This window comes from Daucus carota, chromosome 6 (assembly GCF_001625215.2).
Source record: "Daucus carota subsp. sativus chromosome 6, DH1 v3.0, whole genome shotgun sequence".
Taxonomy (NCBI): Eukaryota; Viridiplantae; Streptophyta; class Magnoliopsida; order Apiales; family Apiaceae; genus Daucus; species Daucus carota.
This window is the reverse complement of record NC_030386.2, coordinates 29,218,517-29,232,730: the sequence shown is the minus strand read 5'-3', so window position 1 is coordinate 29,232,730 and position 14,214 is coordinate 29,218,517. Positions and strand designations below refer to the sequence as shown.

The 14,214-nt window shown below is 36.1% G+C and overlaps 2 protein-coding genes and 1 long non-coding RNA gene across 7 annotated transcripts; 2 read left to right on the top strand and 1 right to left on the bottom strand.

Moving 5' to 3' along the window:
- Window positions 1-579: 579 nt before the first annotated feature.
- LOC108227757 (zinc finger CCCH domain-containing protein 13) lies at window positions 580-7,922 on the top strand. 4 transcript variants are annotated; one of them, XM_064079550.1, is made up of 11 exons: window positions 580-878; window positions 2,562-2,675; window positions 3,044-3,077; window positions 3,983-4,121; window positions 4,226-4,282; window positions 5,079-5,176; window positions 5,337-5,408; window positions 5,552-5,769; window positions 6,534-6,733; window positions 7,312-7,512; window positions 7,675-7,922. In XM_064079550.1, the coding sequence occupies exons 1-11, from the start codon at window positions 752-754 to the stop codon at window positions 7,747-7,749; spliced, it is 1,335 nt and encodes a 444-aa protein (XP_063935620.1). In that variant the 5' UTR covers window positions 580-751; the 3' UTR covers window positions 7,750-7,922. The 4 variants fall into 4 exon arrangements, with proteins under 4 accessions (XP_063935620.1, XP_017258571.1, XP_017258569.1 ...); XM_017403082.2 differs by having other exon boundaries at window positions 581-878; window positions 3,989-4,121; window positions 7,306-7,512; XM_017403080.2 differs by having other exon boundaries at window positions 581-878; window positions 6,537-6,733; window positions 7,306-7,512.
- Window positions 7,923-8,500: 578 nt separating this feature from the next.
- Window positions 8,501-9,500, bottom strand: LOC108227758 (cyclin-U1-1). Its single transcript, XM_017403083.2, has 2 exons — window positions 8,974-9,500; window positions 8,501-8,892 (listed from the first exon to the last, which is right to left on the bottom strand). The coding sequence occupies exons 1-2, from the start codon at window positions 9,345-9,347 to the stop codon at window positions 8,619-8,621; spliced, it is 648 nt and encodes a 215-aa protein (XP_017258572.1). The 5' UTR covers window positions 9,348-9,500; the 3' UTR covers window positions 8,501-8,618.
- A 2,718-nt stretch (window positions 9,501-12,218) lies between these two features.
- LOC108226817 (uncharacterized) lies at window positions 12,219-13,747 on the top strand. 2 transcript variants are annotated; one of them, XR_010284282.1, is made up of 3 exons: window positions 12,219-12,381; window positions 12,597-12,691; window positions 12,817-13,747. It is a non-coding gene; the product is annotated as an uncharacterized LOC108226817 (long non-coding RNA). The 2 variants fall into 2 exon arrangements; XR_001807732.2 differs by lacking the exon at window positions 12,219-12,381 and adding an exon at window positions 12,400-12,500.
- The last annotated feature ends 467 nt before the right edge of the window (window positions 13,748-14,214 follow it).

Sequence of the window (14,214 nt, the reverse complement as noted above, 5' to 3'; positions counted from 1 at the left end):
TCATATGCATAACAACTAAAATACAGGTATATAAAATCAGCATGCATTATAGTTGAATTGAAGTGTCTTGTTTCTTATTTTCTTTGTTATAGATTATAACATATAATGGTCATTTTTAGTATCATATTCAAATATTATTTATAATTTAATTAAAATAATTATATTAGTAATGGGCAATCACTTATTTTTAATCTCTTGAATTTCATTTATCCGTTTATAAAATGGTACTTATTTTCTCAATCATAAATTCTACTCTCTCTGTCTCTCTCATTTCTTTACATTTTTTTTTCATTACTCGACACGCATTTTAAGGCGCATATAAAATATAATTTCATAAAATTTTTTCAAATTTTTATTTTTTATATAAAAATTTAGATGCTAAATTTTTATTTAGAAGAAAAAAAAATTCAAAATAATTTATCAAACTGAGAATATTAGATAGCGTGCCAAGTAGCCGTCCATCAATGTAAACAATTGAGGGAGACGGAGGAGGAGGGAATAAAGAGTTACTCTGTTTTTATCTGTCGGTAAATTTTACAATTAACGAGGAAGTAATTACTCCAATATATTTCGAGGCAGGCCACGCAACCCTGCGGTCAAAATCGGGTGAGACACAAAATGCCCATCGAGCTGGCTAGGGTTTAGGAACCACCATTCCTATTGATTTAGACCCCTCTTTTGTTCCAAATCCGATCACTCCATTTCGCATTAAGCCCCGCCTTTATTACATTCCTATCTATCCGTGTTCACCATGGTGGAAACCAAGCAATTAAAGACAAAGCCATGCCTTATGTTCCGAAAAGGTCGCTGTTCCCGTCACAATTGCTCTTTTGCCCACGGCGAGGCTGAACTACGTCGGTTTTCCAGATCATTCAACGGTAAACAATATTCTTATACGCCTCTTTTTATTCGATTTTATTGTTATTATGACCTAATTTGTAAAAATGTGTTTAGTTTTGGAGATATAAGCTGTAGGATTGGAATTCAACGTCACATAAAACAAAGATAATATTGATAGTCCGAATCAGGTGTATCGATGCTATATTTTAGTTGATCTTTGTTACGCTGAAATTTTCTGATATTTCCTCTACTATTGCCTTCTTGTCAAGATTGCTAGTTCAAGCGAGTCGAGTTTGTTGCAATATCTGCTCACAATTATCACTCGTTTTGTATAATTGCAAATAATTCAGATTAAAACAGTTTTTATCAGTAGTCATCATTAACTGATACAATATTTTGAAATATTATATTGGATAGCTTTTAATCTGTTGGCAAGTTTCTCCCACTCGTCTGTAATTTTGGTTGTCATCTATGACTATGATGACCGCTATATTACGTATGTGTGTGTATATACATTGACTTTCAGTTGGATAGTATCGTTATTAGTATTGTAGGCTGCTTCTAGGAATTTCTAATTTTCATACTCTTTCTAGGTTGACATTGTATCGCTTTTACAGTATTCTTGATTTTGGGTATGAATTTTGCACTTCCTCATCCTATTAGTCATATTCTAATGTAGAAGTCATGAAGGTGAAATTTCAGCATTAGTAAGAGACTGGATTGTAAACCGTAGATTGTAATTTGTTTGACTAAAATCCACATGGTGATACTTCTCGTGAGAATATCACTCTTCAAGCTTACGTCATGTGCATCGATTGCAATCAATTGTCCAAGTTACTGCCCTCGTAACAAACTGTTTGCCAAAAACTGCTATTGAGATCTGATTTCTATACTGCTCAGAGGTCCGTACTTCTCTTTAATTCTAATTAATTCAGAGAAATTCACAGCTTCCTTGCATGGATATAATTGGGCCGAGCCCCAAGTTATTTGTTGCTTTCTGGAAATTCTATCACACTGAAGCATCATGTCTGCGACATTGCTGTATCAGCATTTTAAGTATATCAATTATCAGAAATCTGGGGATTCAATGACTTGTTTAGCATTCTAAAATCAGAGGATTTTGCTGGTTGGTTTATTACTATGCTGCCTGTTCTATAGTTTATTCAGCAAAGTTCACCTCTGTCTGCTCTAATCATCCATGAAAGCACCTCTGTGAAATCAAATTTGGTATGCGGACTATTTTCCCTGCTCTTGCAATCCAACAGCTGGTGCTTTTATTTATGTTTCTTCTTGGCCATCTTATTGAGCATGGCCTTACAAGGAAACATTCGGAATAAAACCGGCAAATTCGTTTAATGTCTTGTGGACTTTACTGTTGTTTAAAAGTCAAGGAAAACTCCCCACTATTCAGATTTCATCGTATTCATGCTGCTTTGGAGAAAAGTATCATGAGAATCTTTAGTCAGTTGATTCAGAGATACACTGAGGTTTTCTTAAAGTAAAAGCTGAAAAAGGGTATATCTATATCTGTTCATTATTCTATGGCCTCGTTGGAACACACAAGAAGCCAATTCTAACTGTTCATTATTATGTAACTCGTGTTGTCCATGTAAGGGTATGCTTAGCTTCCTTGTTATCAGCTTCCTTGTTATCTTTCCATGCTAGTATGAATAGGTTGTTGATGTTGTACATTATGCTTAGAATCATGTGCCTCATTTTAGGTAGACAGGACTATGGAGTTGCTGACTTAAGAGAGAAGATTGGGAGAAGGCGTTCACCAATACATAGAAATTCACCAGGCAGAGACGCAAGAGTAGATTCAAGAGTGTCTCAAGGTCATTATTGCATCATTTACTTGATTGTTTATTCTACCAACTTGGTTTTTGATGTCATTATTAATATTTTTTTATCAATGTACTCTTATTGTAACTGAAGTATTAGTTCTACTAGAATTTTTTATAAGGATAACTGTAGTGAATAATGATGCTCTGCGAATGCTTTGGAAATTACAAACCATGCTAAAATAGAATATTTGTTATTGAATTGTTATTATTGTCACAAAATATATGATAGTAATAAACTATTATGGAAATCAGAAAGTTTCTGTTTAATCTGTCATGCCCCGTACATCACATCTTTTCTTTATTGCATCACTTCCCCTTTAATGCAATGCTTTCTTTGATTATTTACGTTATAAATGCAGGATATACTACACCTCGATTATATGGGAAATCAAGGTACACTTGCTCTTTTGATGGTGTCATGTTAATTGCTATCTTAATCGTATCTCATACAGAATGGTGGTTTGCCTTGTAAGAACAACTTCTGTGTACAAACTACTTGCAGTACACAGTTTTATAATCTCTTAATAATTTGTTACTACTGAAGACAAATAATATTTTATTTCTTCTTTCTTTTCTATAGCTAAAAAATTTATTTTACATCTTCAACACCAACTGGTACGCTACAAATATCCAAATAAGGTGTCTAACCCAATGTTGTTAATCGTGATATGCGCATAGACGCACAAAGGCCCCTTGGAGTGACGCGCAACGTGCTATAGAAGACGAACGTGCATATATAAATGGTACATAAGATAGAATAGTGTAAATTTATAGATAAGACATTTCATTAATAAAGCGACCAAAAAGACCATCATATAGTTTAAAGTAGAACGATTTAAGTCACAAAGAAATGAAAAGTTAGTCCACTATTCTTTGTCCTTATCGTCATCAAGATTCATAGGTTCTTCTTCGCTAACATGATTCGAATCCTAAACATAGTCTTATCTTGCGCTTTTTGAACTGCGTTGTGCGCTCTAGGCGCATAAAAGCGAGCGCATCATTGAAGGGGCATCGCTAGGCGCTTCAGGTGTGCATCGCATCACATTTTGCATATGCGCTTACGCGTGATATACCGACAGTTACCCCTGGTTTATGAGTTACACTTCAAAACTTGTCTCCGTATAAGTGCTTAGAAGTGTTTATATTAGTATGGGTCATTGGGTCTGGGATTTAATGGCGGAAGTAATAATTTGAAAGAGTGAAATCTCAAACTGAGTTTGACATCGAATTTGGCTTTAGATCCTTTTAAGGATGGGGAACATAATTAATCATTCGTCTTTACACTGTGTATGTCTTAGTGACAGGGAACACAGGAGACGGCAGTTTGATGTCCGGAATGATAGTGGTAGAAATTTGAGAATATCAGACAGTATCGAAGATAAAGCCAATGACAGGAAGGTCTTATCTTCAAATTCTAAAGGGAATTCTGATGAGCAGGTTCAGTTGTTATGTCCTCTTGTCTTGGATGACTGAAATAAGCTTCATATGACTGATTCATGCTATTTTTGACGGCTTGCTAATACTTTTTGAATTATGTGCAGTTGAACCATGTAAGACGTGAAATTCAAATCCTGGAAGACCACAAGACTAGGCTTAAGGTTAGTTATTGTTCCACCATCTCACGTCGTGATGATGTGCCTCAAAATGAATCAATAGGCTCCATGTTGAACATAGTACGATAATGTGGAACTTGATACTCTAGCCTTGTGACTTCTTAATGATTACAAATATAGACTTATATTTTAGTTTTCATCTATTAGTGGTTTAAAGCTTGGAAGCTTGATACTTTAAATCTTCTTATTATGTACAAATGATGCTATAGCCTTTGAACACTTTTACACCTGTATACTAATATGCTTAAAAGTGATAAACAGTACAGACCACCTATTACATACTCCCTCCGTCCCATTCAATTGTATACGCTATTTTTTGACACGCTTTTTAAGACTCTTTTAAAGTATAGCTCCATAATATATTTTTGAATTATTTTTTTTCTGAATAAAAGTTTGATGTTTAAACTTTTATTCAAAAAAAGAAAAATTTTAAAAAACATTTTAGAACTATACTTTATAGGAGCATGAAAATGCGTGCAAACAGTGAACGTATACAATTCACCGGGACGGAGGGAGTATTAATCACTAAGTGTCAGTGATAAGAACTTATGATAATAGTATTTCTAGCTAAATAATCTTGTTTATTTAGTTTATATCAAGAAATACATATAAACAAGCAGTTGTTAAGACTTGTTGAAGTAGACAACTTGGCAGTGACTTTAGCTTGACTCTAAATGACCAGAGTTGGATAATTTCTGTTGTTTCCACTTCCATTTTTAAAAATGGTTCATTCTTTAGAATCATATGTAAGGTTTCTTATTCTCTGTGTTGTTGCTTATAGATGTTCCTGGAAGAAAAGGACCAAGCAGTAGATACTCTAAATTCTAGAATTCAAGAACTAGAAATGCAACTGTTCAAAGAGAAAGATGACTGCGAAAGGTGTTACAATTTACTTTTATAGTGCTTATTTATCAAGAAATTTGATTGTTATTATACTGTTTTTAAGCTTTCAAATAGTACTTCATATCAGAGTGTGTTTTCCTAGCGAACTATTCCATTATCGCATTGTACATGTTCATCACTAATAATTAAGTTTCAGGATCATATCAGCGACTAAGAAGTTCATTAAAGCACATAATCGCCACACTCGTTTACAGAAAGAACTTTCGAGGCAAGTTTATTTATACATGTCATCTAGGTAGCCTTGTTTTGTTGATTTCTGTTAGTTTTGTATGCATGTAGCCCAATTTAGGGATATATATATGCTTGAGGTCTATATGTGAATCTTAATCAAATACCAACTAATATATGAAGGTCAGAAGCAAGGCTGCAGAAGCTTGGGGACCAACTAGGCTCAGATGTGGTTGAACCTGGTCCCATTGAAGAGGACACAAGGATCAATATTGTAAGTGACGGAGACCCCATAGCTAATCGAGTGGTGAGTCCTCAGATTGAGGTGCAAAACCTTGCTTCCTCAAGCAAGAAAAGGCAGCGGAGTCTGATTACTGAAGGGGAAGGGCAACTAAAGCAAGGTATTAGCATAAATGTAATACTATACTTGTTCTGAAATTGTTACAGGTTAGTTTATGTGACAATATGCTATATGGCTGTATCAAAAATCTGTGTTTTTTAGGATTTACCATATTTGTACTTTAAAGACCCTGGTCTATAGTTCCTTGATGTAGAAATTTGCATGCTTCACCATGTTTGATCTGTATGGATAATTGAGTGGACGTGCTTTGAGGTCCCAGTGTTTGTCATTAGTTGACCAAAGCTGTTATCAGTTGGTGACTTGTGTTAAGTTGGAAGCGTGTTGGCATGATGAAGTACTATATTTATTTAGAGTCCAGTAAAATCAATGATTAGAACAGATAAACCTTGCTCATTGGTGAACATGAATTCTGTTAAATAGGTGATTTTGCTGTTGTCAGTGGAAAACATTAATTTATTGAATGATATTTCTATTACAGGTTTAACTTGTATTTATTTAAATGCAGTTTTCGATAAATGGTTTGACTGACTTTGTTGACGAACAACCATAAATCATATTCAAAACAAAGCTGAATATGTGCTTCCTCGACATATCTGGGAACTTTGATCCAACATACTAAAAATTTGTGATACAGCACCAATATATTCAATATTTTGTAGTTAAAAACTTTGAAATAAAAATTACACGAAAGCCTGAAGCAGTATGCACAGCTGGGCTAGTTATTGAGAGTCCAAACTGGTATGCGGAGTCGGGCTAGTTATATCAAGTTTAGCTTATTGCATCCCCTTCTTGTTTATGCTGCAGCAGCAACTGTAGCAGAAGAAGGAAGTAAGCGGAAAGCAATGAGATCAGAGAAACATTTGCGTTCTGATGTGCATCATGATCATCTTTACGGTAACAAGGAACCTACTGTAGATGGAAATGATGGCCGGAGACCTGTGACGGCTGAAGCCCATAATAGACAGGGGAAAAAGATGCCTTCTTATATTTCTTCAGAGGTTAAGGTGCCTTTTCTTCACTTGTTAACTGATCCCCTATAAATTTTACGTAATTGGTTTTCTGTATATAGTCAGCACCATTATTATGCGGATGACTACTCATTTAAGCGTGTTTAGCAAGTTTGTATGAGCTGAAGAAATAGAATAGATTGAAGTAAGTTGACATGCTTAATTGGGCTTTCTTCTAACAAAAAACGTGAAGTGCTTGTAGGAACTTTTCCTTCATCGCAGTTTGGCAAAACCCGGTGTATACTGTGCTTATTATAACATGGCTATGCAGTATTAAAGTATTGAGAGGAATGTTGCAAGTGTTTATTATGGTCTTTAATGTCAAGTATTGAGATGGGCGGTCCATCTGAACTTTTGTTTATTACAGAAACAGTGTTTTTCCTTGAACTAATTAGTCTGCTGCTTGTGTGGATCCTTGATCTAGTGGGGATTAATTGTAATATTATCTCGTAGTTTAATGCTTGAATATCTGGATTGAGGTTATTATCAAAGCTTGTAATGGTATATGGGTTTCTCTAACATTTCTATGCTTGAAAGAGCTCATATGCTAAATTGCCAACTACTTGCAGGTTAAGGATTCTGAACCCGGCCTTCTATTCCCCTCAACTAGCATGGCTGCTAATGTAGTGGATGAAGTTGTTGACATTGAAACTGATGGAAATCTTGACGAGGAAAACTTTTCTGACAAAATCGAACAGGGAGTTGCAGATGAGGTTCATAGGTTTCCGTTTCAACTGCCACCACCACCTCCTCTACCTCGGAAATTCTACTTACAGGTTAGGTTATACATATTGTATGATATTATTATTAACTTCTGTTCTAGTAATCAGCGACATGATCTCCAATCATGTGCATATGACATTTGCAGAGATTTACTAGTATGCTATATCCTCTTCGGTTTGGTGTCTGATTCATTGAAATATTGTTAATGCTTGCAGGATCTTGGGGAAAATGAGAATGTAGCCGTTGATGTTGATGGTCCTGAAGAGATGGTGGATGTTGACATTATCTAAAAATTAGCTCCATGTTTGTTCCATGTATATAGACGTATTTTCATATTTTTTTTGTCAGAACAAGTAGACCTAGTGACCCTAGAATTCAAATTTTATTTCCATCAAAACTGTTCTGTGAACTGTGAAGGATATTCAGGATCTTGTACTTATATATAGTTCCATTTTTATGGTCAGTCACATTGGTAGCTCGTATTGCCTTAGGGAAGCAGAAAGCACTCAGCTATGCAGTTCACATGTTCACTAGTGTGTTCTGTGATGTATTTTGCTCTGTGATGTATTTTCCATCTTTTTGATTGCTTGTAGATATCGGAAATACTGTATGCATGCTACGTTCTAGGGAAATGCGTGCAGAAAAGTATTTTGCACATATATGTTAAAATCAAACTCAAACTAGATATGAAATAACGTTCATATGATGCTTTTTTGTTCATCCTAACCTGTTCTTACTTCTCTCCCATCTTTGTAGTTTCATGTAGCTAAGTATTTGTGACGATCTGTCTATAAGACAACTAGACAAGTCATGTTTTACAAACGATGATGACTTGGAAATGATGACCAGTCGAATTAATGGGCAAGATGACATATTTTGTGGAGTCATGTTTTATAAATGATGACCAGTCGAATTAATGGGCAAAATGGCAATATTTTGTGCAGTCATGTTTTACAAATGATGACCAGTCGAATTAACTGGGCAAAAATGACATATTTTGTGCAGTGTATCGTTCTCAATTTCTTTGCAGAAGATCGAGAGTTCTGTGGGTCAATTGATTGCACTCTGCCTGAAAGCTAGATTCATCACTGCTCTGGCAATCAAACCAGATTACAATTAGTACATTGTTCAAGTAAGAGTTACAAGAGTGAAGCAAGTGTCAGTCCACTAATTGGGGCGGTGAAGAACTTGGCATATCTTCCATAGATATCTCAGTAACATCATCAATAGCATTGCTTATCATTGGCCTTTCGATCTTAAGTGTTGTGCTATTTAGCAACATCTCCTTCTCCAGCTGTTGGCAGTAGCTCTCGAAAACCCGAGAATGAACCGTCATTTCAAAATTCAACAAGAAAAGCAAGTCTATTTCGAGCCTGTTGAGTTCCACATTGCTCACACCTCCCACACGAGCATAGAATGCATTATTATAGTGCCTGGAATCGCAAAGCAAAACTCGCACAAATTAAGCTAGAATTTAGCATTACCAAAACTTGTATAATTAAAACAAAACTTACACATCATCGAGCATCTTAGCAGCAAGCATGACAGCGGTGACAAGCAATCGATGAACATTGAGCGATACCACAAGGGAATGAGGATACTTATGAAGCAGCCTGTCAATGTAAACATATCCCACCACGAAACAAGACGGACTACAATTGGTATACTTATAAATCCTCTCCATGTACTTGATAATACTAATATTGGGTGGCCTCGCCCCATGAAACACGTCCAAGCTCTTCCCCTGCTCGCGGCTCACCCCATCCACGAGCCTATCATTTCGAACCACAAGCTTCTCCAACACAAAAGCCAGGATGGTCAGCACTCTGGGCGTGCTGCTCGGCTCCAGCCTCGAATGTTGCTGGGAATCCTCGTCACTTGCCAACATTAGACCATTGTGTTCCTTGCTCCTGATCAACCGTGTGTGAAAGAAGAATATGAAGATATCATCAAGTACACATAATATTTATGACACAGAGTGAATGTTATCTGATTTGGTCCACAGAGTGACAGACAAGTGGGCTAGTGTTCGCCAACTGTGTTACGACAAAGAGTGAATTCATCGTCTGTTGAGGCCTTGTCTAGATAAGGTTGTTTACGTTCTTTCATTTTCTTTGGGGCGTTCACTTTTTGGAATTTGAACGTTTCTCTGTTTTTTCTCCAATTTCAAACTCAGGATTCATCGTACAAAATTGATTCACGTTCGCAACTTTTTATTTATTTACTTATTTCATTTTTGAGTTGGGAAACTATAGGACCTTAGGTTGCACCCACATGGCGGGTCATTCCAAAATAATATCTCCATGACTTCTCAGAGATTTTTCATTCGATTTCGCTCATTGAGATTATAACAAATCTTACAATTTTCGATACTTGTTGGTTGTTTTGATGATTTGTAGCTCATGGATGATTTCTAATAACTTTGTAACTACACATATTTGTAGTCCACATATAATTTTTATAACTTCAACTATAACACATATGAAATCGGTGAACATTAAAATCTCATCATCTTTTAAAACGGACCCTAAAAAATAAGTCCCTGCAATGAAAAAATAAAGAAAACTAAAAACAAGTGTGTCTACAAATTTTATGTGCATTCTTAAGGAATGCTACATACATATATAACCACCAATTACGATATTTATATTTTTGCATTCCTTTTTCTTTTTTGAACTACATATTTTGCATCCCTAGGCAATATAAACTAAAATTTTATTACAAAAATGGCATGTCACATAATTAACCATCATGATGGCATCTCCTAATACAGATAGCAGAGGGAGCGAGTAATAAGGAAGCAACCCGGCTGACCATACCAGATCTTCTCGTATCCTTACACCCCCAATGTTCACATTATTGTATTTTCTTGCTTAATCACCATTTATAATTATTTTAAATCAACACATTTTTTTACGCCCTTATTTCGCAACATGCAACAACCCTGGACAACTATATATTCAAGTCCAGAGAGCTCCACACATTGTAGGTTTAACACAATTCACACTCAAAACATACATTAACTCGCCACAACACTGTGTCAGTTTCTTCCTTGTTATAGCCACTATGTAACTCATCCATAAGCTTTTTCCTTATTAGCTCCTCTAAATGACCAGCAATCATAATAAAAATAACATTTGCGGATTATTTCGAATGCTAGATCGAATTTTACTCTGTTTCATTTAATTTCATGTTCTTGAATAACGATTTGATTGAGATTTTTTTTTGAGGATCAATAATAATTAGAAATAAAGAAAAAGATGGAGGTTTTATGTGATTGCTGTGAATGGAATGGTTGTTCAGGTCATGGTGTTCAGAAATCAGAGTCTGATGCTGCTTGTCCTTCAATTGATGAATTTTCGAACACCTGGCCTTCGTTGCTTGAACTGCCATATGCGAGTGCTTGTGATTCGTCATTCACCCCGATGTCTAGTTCATTGATTGGTACTGAGAATACGATGAATAGCCCGAATGAGTGCTCATCTGTGTTGATGGACAATTATAATATGATAAATGAATTCTCACCTTCTATCAAGATTCACAATGTTGTTGGCGCGTCTACTGTGGTTCCTCTGAATTCTAATAATGTACCACAGTGTAATAACAATCAGCCTTCCTTCTTTCCTACTGAGAACGGATCAAACTTTCCAGAGGTAAATATTTTTATATCTTGGAATTATATGCCTTTTAGGTTGCATAATAAGTGTTTTGTTACAATGCTTGATATGGTTTATTGTTGGAGTATTTGCAGATCTGTTCCAGCTCTAAGTATACCATACTCAATGAAGGCGATGATATCTGTGAAGGCGTTGATCTTGATGTTGCGCTGAATGGTTATGAGATGTTTGGCTGCTTACAAGGACAATCTGAAAATCAGCGCAATATTGGAGGACTGGACTGCTTAGTGCTGGAAAAGCCTTTACCAGTTACAGAGTCAAACAATCAGATAGAAAACAATTTAGAGGTTCTTTTTCTTCCTAATCTCGAGTGACATACATAGATGTTAGTCCAATAAATTCAGTGCTCCTTCTGCTCATTCTTATTTTCATGTGGAGAACCAAACTTGAAGAATATCTAACTCCTGACATTGCTATAATAATCATATGTGACCTTTCATGCACACTTTCGGTTTTACAGAAATAGAAAAGTTTGATGAAGGTTACTCAGAAATTTAAATTCCTCCTATGACAACCTTAAGAATCTCTTGTGCATTGTTGCAGGCAGCATTAACATCCCAACAAGACTGCATTACATTTCAATCCCCTCAACTAAACGGATCAGCTAGTCTTATGCAGACTATTGGTGGCGGTGCCAGCAGTCTGCTTATGAATCCTAGCTACAATAGAGAGATTGGCATGCCCTTCCCTTCTGGACCCCTCTCACTAACAACTGTCACAGGAGAAAGTAGTGTTGCTGGTAACCAAGACTGTGGTTTATCGCCAGTGTTTCTGGCTGGTGAATCACCATGGGAATCGAGTCTGGATACCACTTCCCCACAGGCAAGGGACAAAGCTAAAATGAGATACAATGAAAAGAAGAAAACAAGAATGTATGTTTTTTAGCCCCTTAACTTTTTGCAACTACACAGGTTTTTTGTCTATCATTAGAGCCAATGTTGATCTTCTAGAACCATAATATCATTTTTAACAGCTTAATGGTACACTAATAATGTAATATGCAGTTTTTCTAAAAGCCTTTATATTTATTACCTCATCACAGATTTTATGATTCATTTTGTGTTTGGGTGCTGCAGGTTCGGTAAAAAAATAAGGTATGCTTCTCGTAAAGCCAGGGCTGACACCAGAAAACGCGTGAAAGGAAGATTTGTGAAGACTGGCGAAGCATATGACTACGACCCTCAGACCCCCTTTGAACTAGAACCTGATAAATGAAAGCTTTCTTATCTTCTAGTTCACTGCAAGGTATTGTCGGGACGTGCATCATATAATGCATACATGGAACACAATCACATATGCTGATCTGCATTATATTTAATTTTAATCTGATAAAAAGAAACATTATTTTATAACAGAACAAAGATGTGAGGCCTTTTGTTGTGTTCTTGAAATTGTTTGTCTAGATAATTTCTTGTTCTTTGTAATTATAACAATGTCAATTGTCATTGTTGCATTTGCAGATGAATATCATTGTGGCAGTGGCTATGATAATATTTCAATTGTGTCCCGGACACAGGAGCAACACTTGAGTCTTTTTTCCAGCCGTTACCAAATGGTTAGTCTCTCGTCCCCGAACATGCTCTATCTTTGTCTTGATGGATATAATCTTCATGGTATTCCTTCATTGATTCTCAGCACTTAGCATCATGTTGTAAGTTGAAGAATTTTGTGCTATTGCAGTCCTCTTGACAGGCGAGTTGATGCGGTCTTGGAGAGTGCTTCTACAATTAATAATATGGAGCATGATACTACTTTAGCAGTGATGATATTTTGCCAGGATTTTCTAGTTCCTAATAACTGATTTGCTGTCATGTCGTGGCGCGATGCTTCTTCTGTTGCTGTTTTACTATATGAAAGGAGGGTTTTGATGCTCTTTCTAATCAGAATCTAGGCAAACAGTCTGACAATCTCTTGTTATGCACACAAAAAATTAGTAAGAACTCACAAGTTCGAATCATTTATCAAATCTCTCTTGAACTCAAACAGAGCTATTGTTCTTTTTAATGATTCATATATTTTTAAGTATAGAAAATTCTTGATTGTCAAAAGCTATAGATATTCAATAACATTATTACAAAGACGTGAATGCCTGAGTATTTAAATTTCTGCAACTGACCTACAAAAAATTAAAGAAACAGGAAAGGTCTAATGAGTTGATTTCTGTGGTCCGATTCAACCACATTTGATATATCATCAGGGCCGTTTCTGTCACCCCCTTTTGTGCAAACAATGGTGGGGAGTATCACTTGAACAGAAGCTCCAATAAGATATCGATGAGTTAGTGCGTGGCAATCAGTGCAGAGAAAGCATCTTATATGCCTCAGGGCAAGAAAATTAGCAGCATGAACCCTTGCATCACAATTTTGGCACAGGAACGCGTCGTCGGCTTGACAGTACACAGAGGCTTCTGAATCACAAAGCTCACAAAGAAAGGGTGGTGAGAGTTGAGAGCTCTGATTGTGATCTTCCTTGCACACACAGGCCTCTCTTAGGCTGGGTAAGCACTCATTCTTTCTGTCTTCTACTCTTCCCAGGCACATATTGTTATATTTCTTGTGTGTGAATGTGTAATGTATGATATTGGTGATGAATGTTACTTCAAGGAGGATGAGTAATTGGAGAAACAGATGCGTCTGATTTGTTTATATACAGGGTTTGGGTGGACATGCATACTAACATGTGGTTGTTTGCATGCAGTTCAGTCCAAAGAGATGCTGTCCTATACTTCTATTTTTATGACAACAATACCCTTTTTTACCCATTTAATATCATGATATTTTCCGCCTTTGTGTAATTTATCCCCACCCTCAAATAAAATTAATCAGAACTAATATCTCGTCTGAAAAAAAAGATATACGCAGATCTTACTCTCCATTTCCGAAAAGAGGTTGTTAAAAAATATCTGAAAATCATCAGTTATTATTGGCAGCAGAAGCAACAGGGGTAATCAGGGAAACTTATGTAGCCGAAATTCATATTGTTGTTGAGGGGTTATATTGTCAATGGAGTGTGTTCAAGTGAGAAAGAAGCAAGCAAATTGGTTGTATGGCCTGTAATTAAAGTGTCATATAAAAATCC

Coding starts and splice junctions, on each gene's coding strand:
- LOC108227757 (XM_017403079.2), top strand. CDS start 752: ATGGTGGAAACCAAGCAATTAAAGACAAAGCCATGCCTTATGTTCCGA. Junction 6,734..7,305: donor ATATTTCTTCAGAGGTTAAG/GTGCCTTTTCTT, acceptor AACTACTTGCAG/GTTAAGGATTCTGAACCCGG. Junction 7,513..7,674: donor CTCGGAAATTCTACTTACAG/GTTAGGTTATAC, acceptor TAATGCTTGCAG/GATCTTGGGGAAAATGAGAA.
- LOC108227758 (XM_017403083.2), bottom strand. CDS start 9,347: ATGTTGGCAAGTGACGAGGATTCCCAGCAACATTCGAGGCTGGAGCCG. Junction 8,893..8,973: donor GCTAAGATGCTCGATGATGT/GTAAGTTTTGTT, acceptor TTGCGATTCCAG/GCACTATAATAATGCATTCT.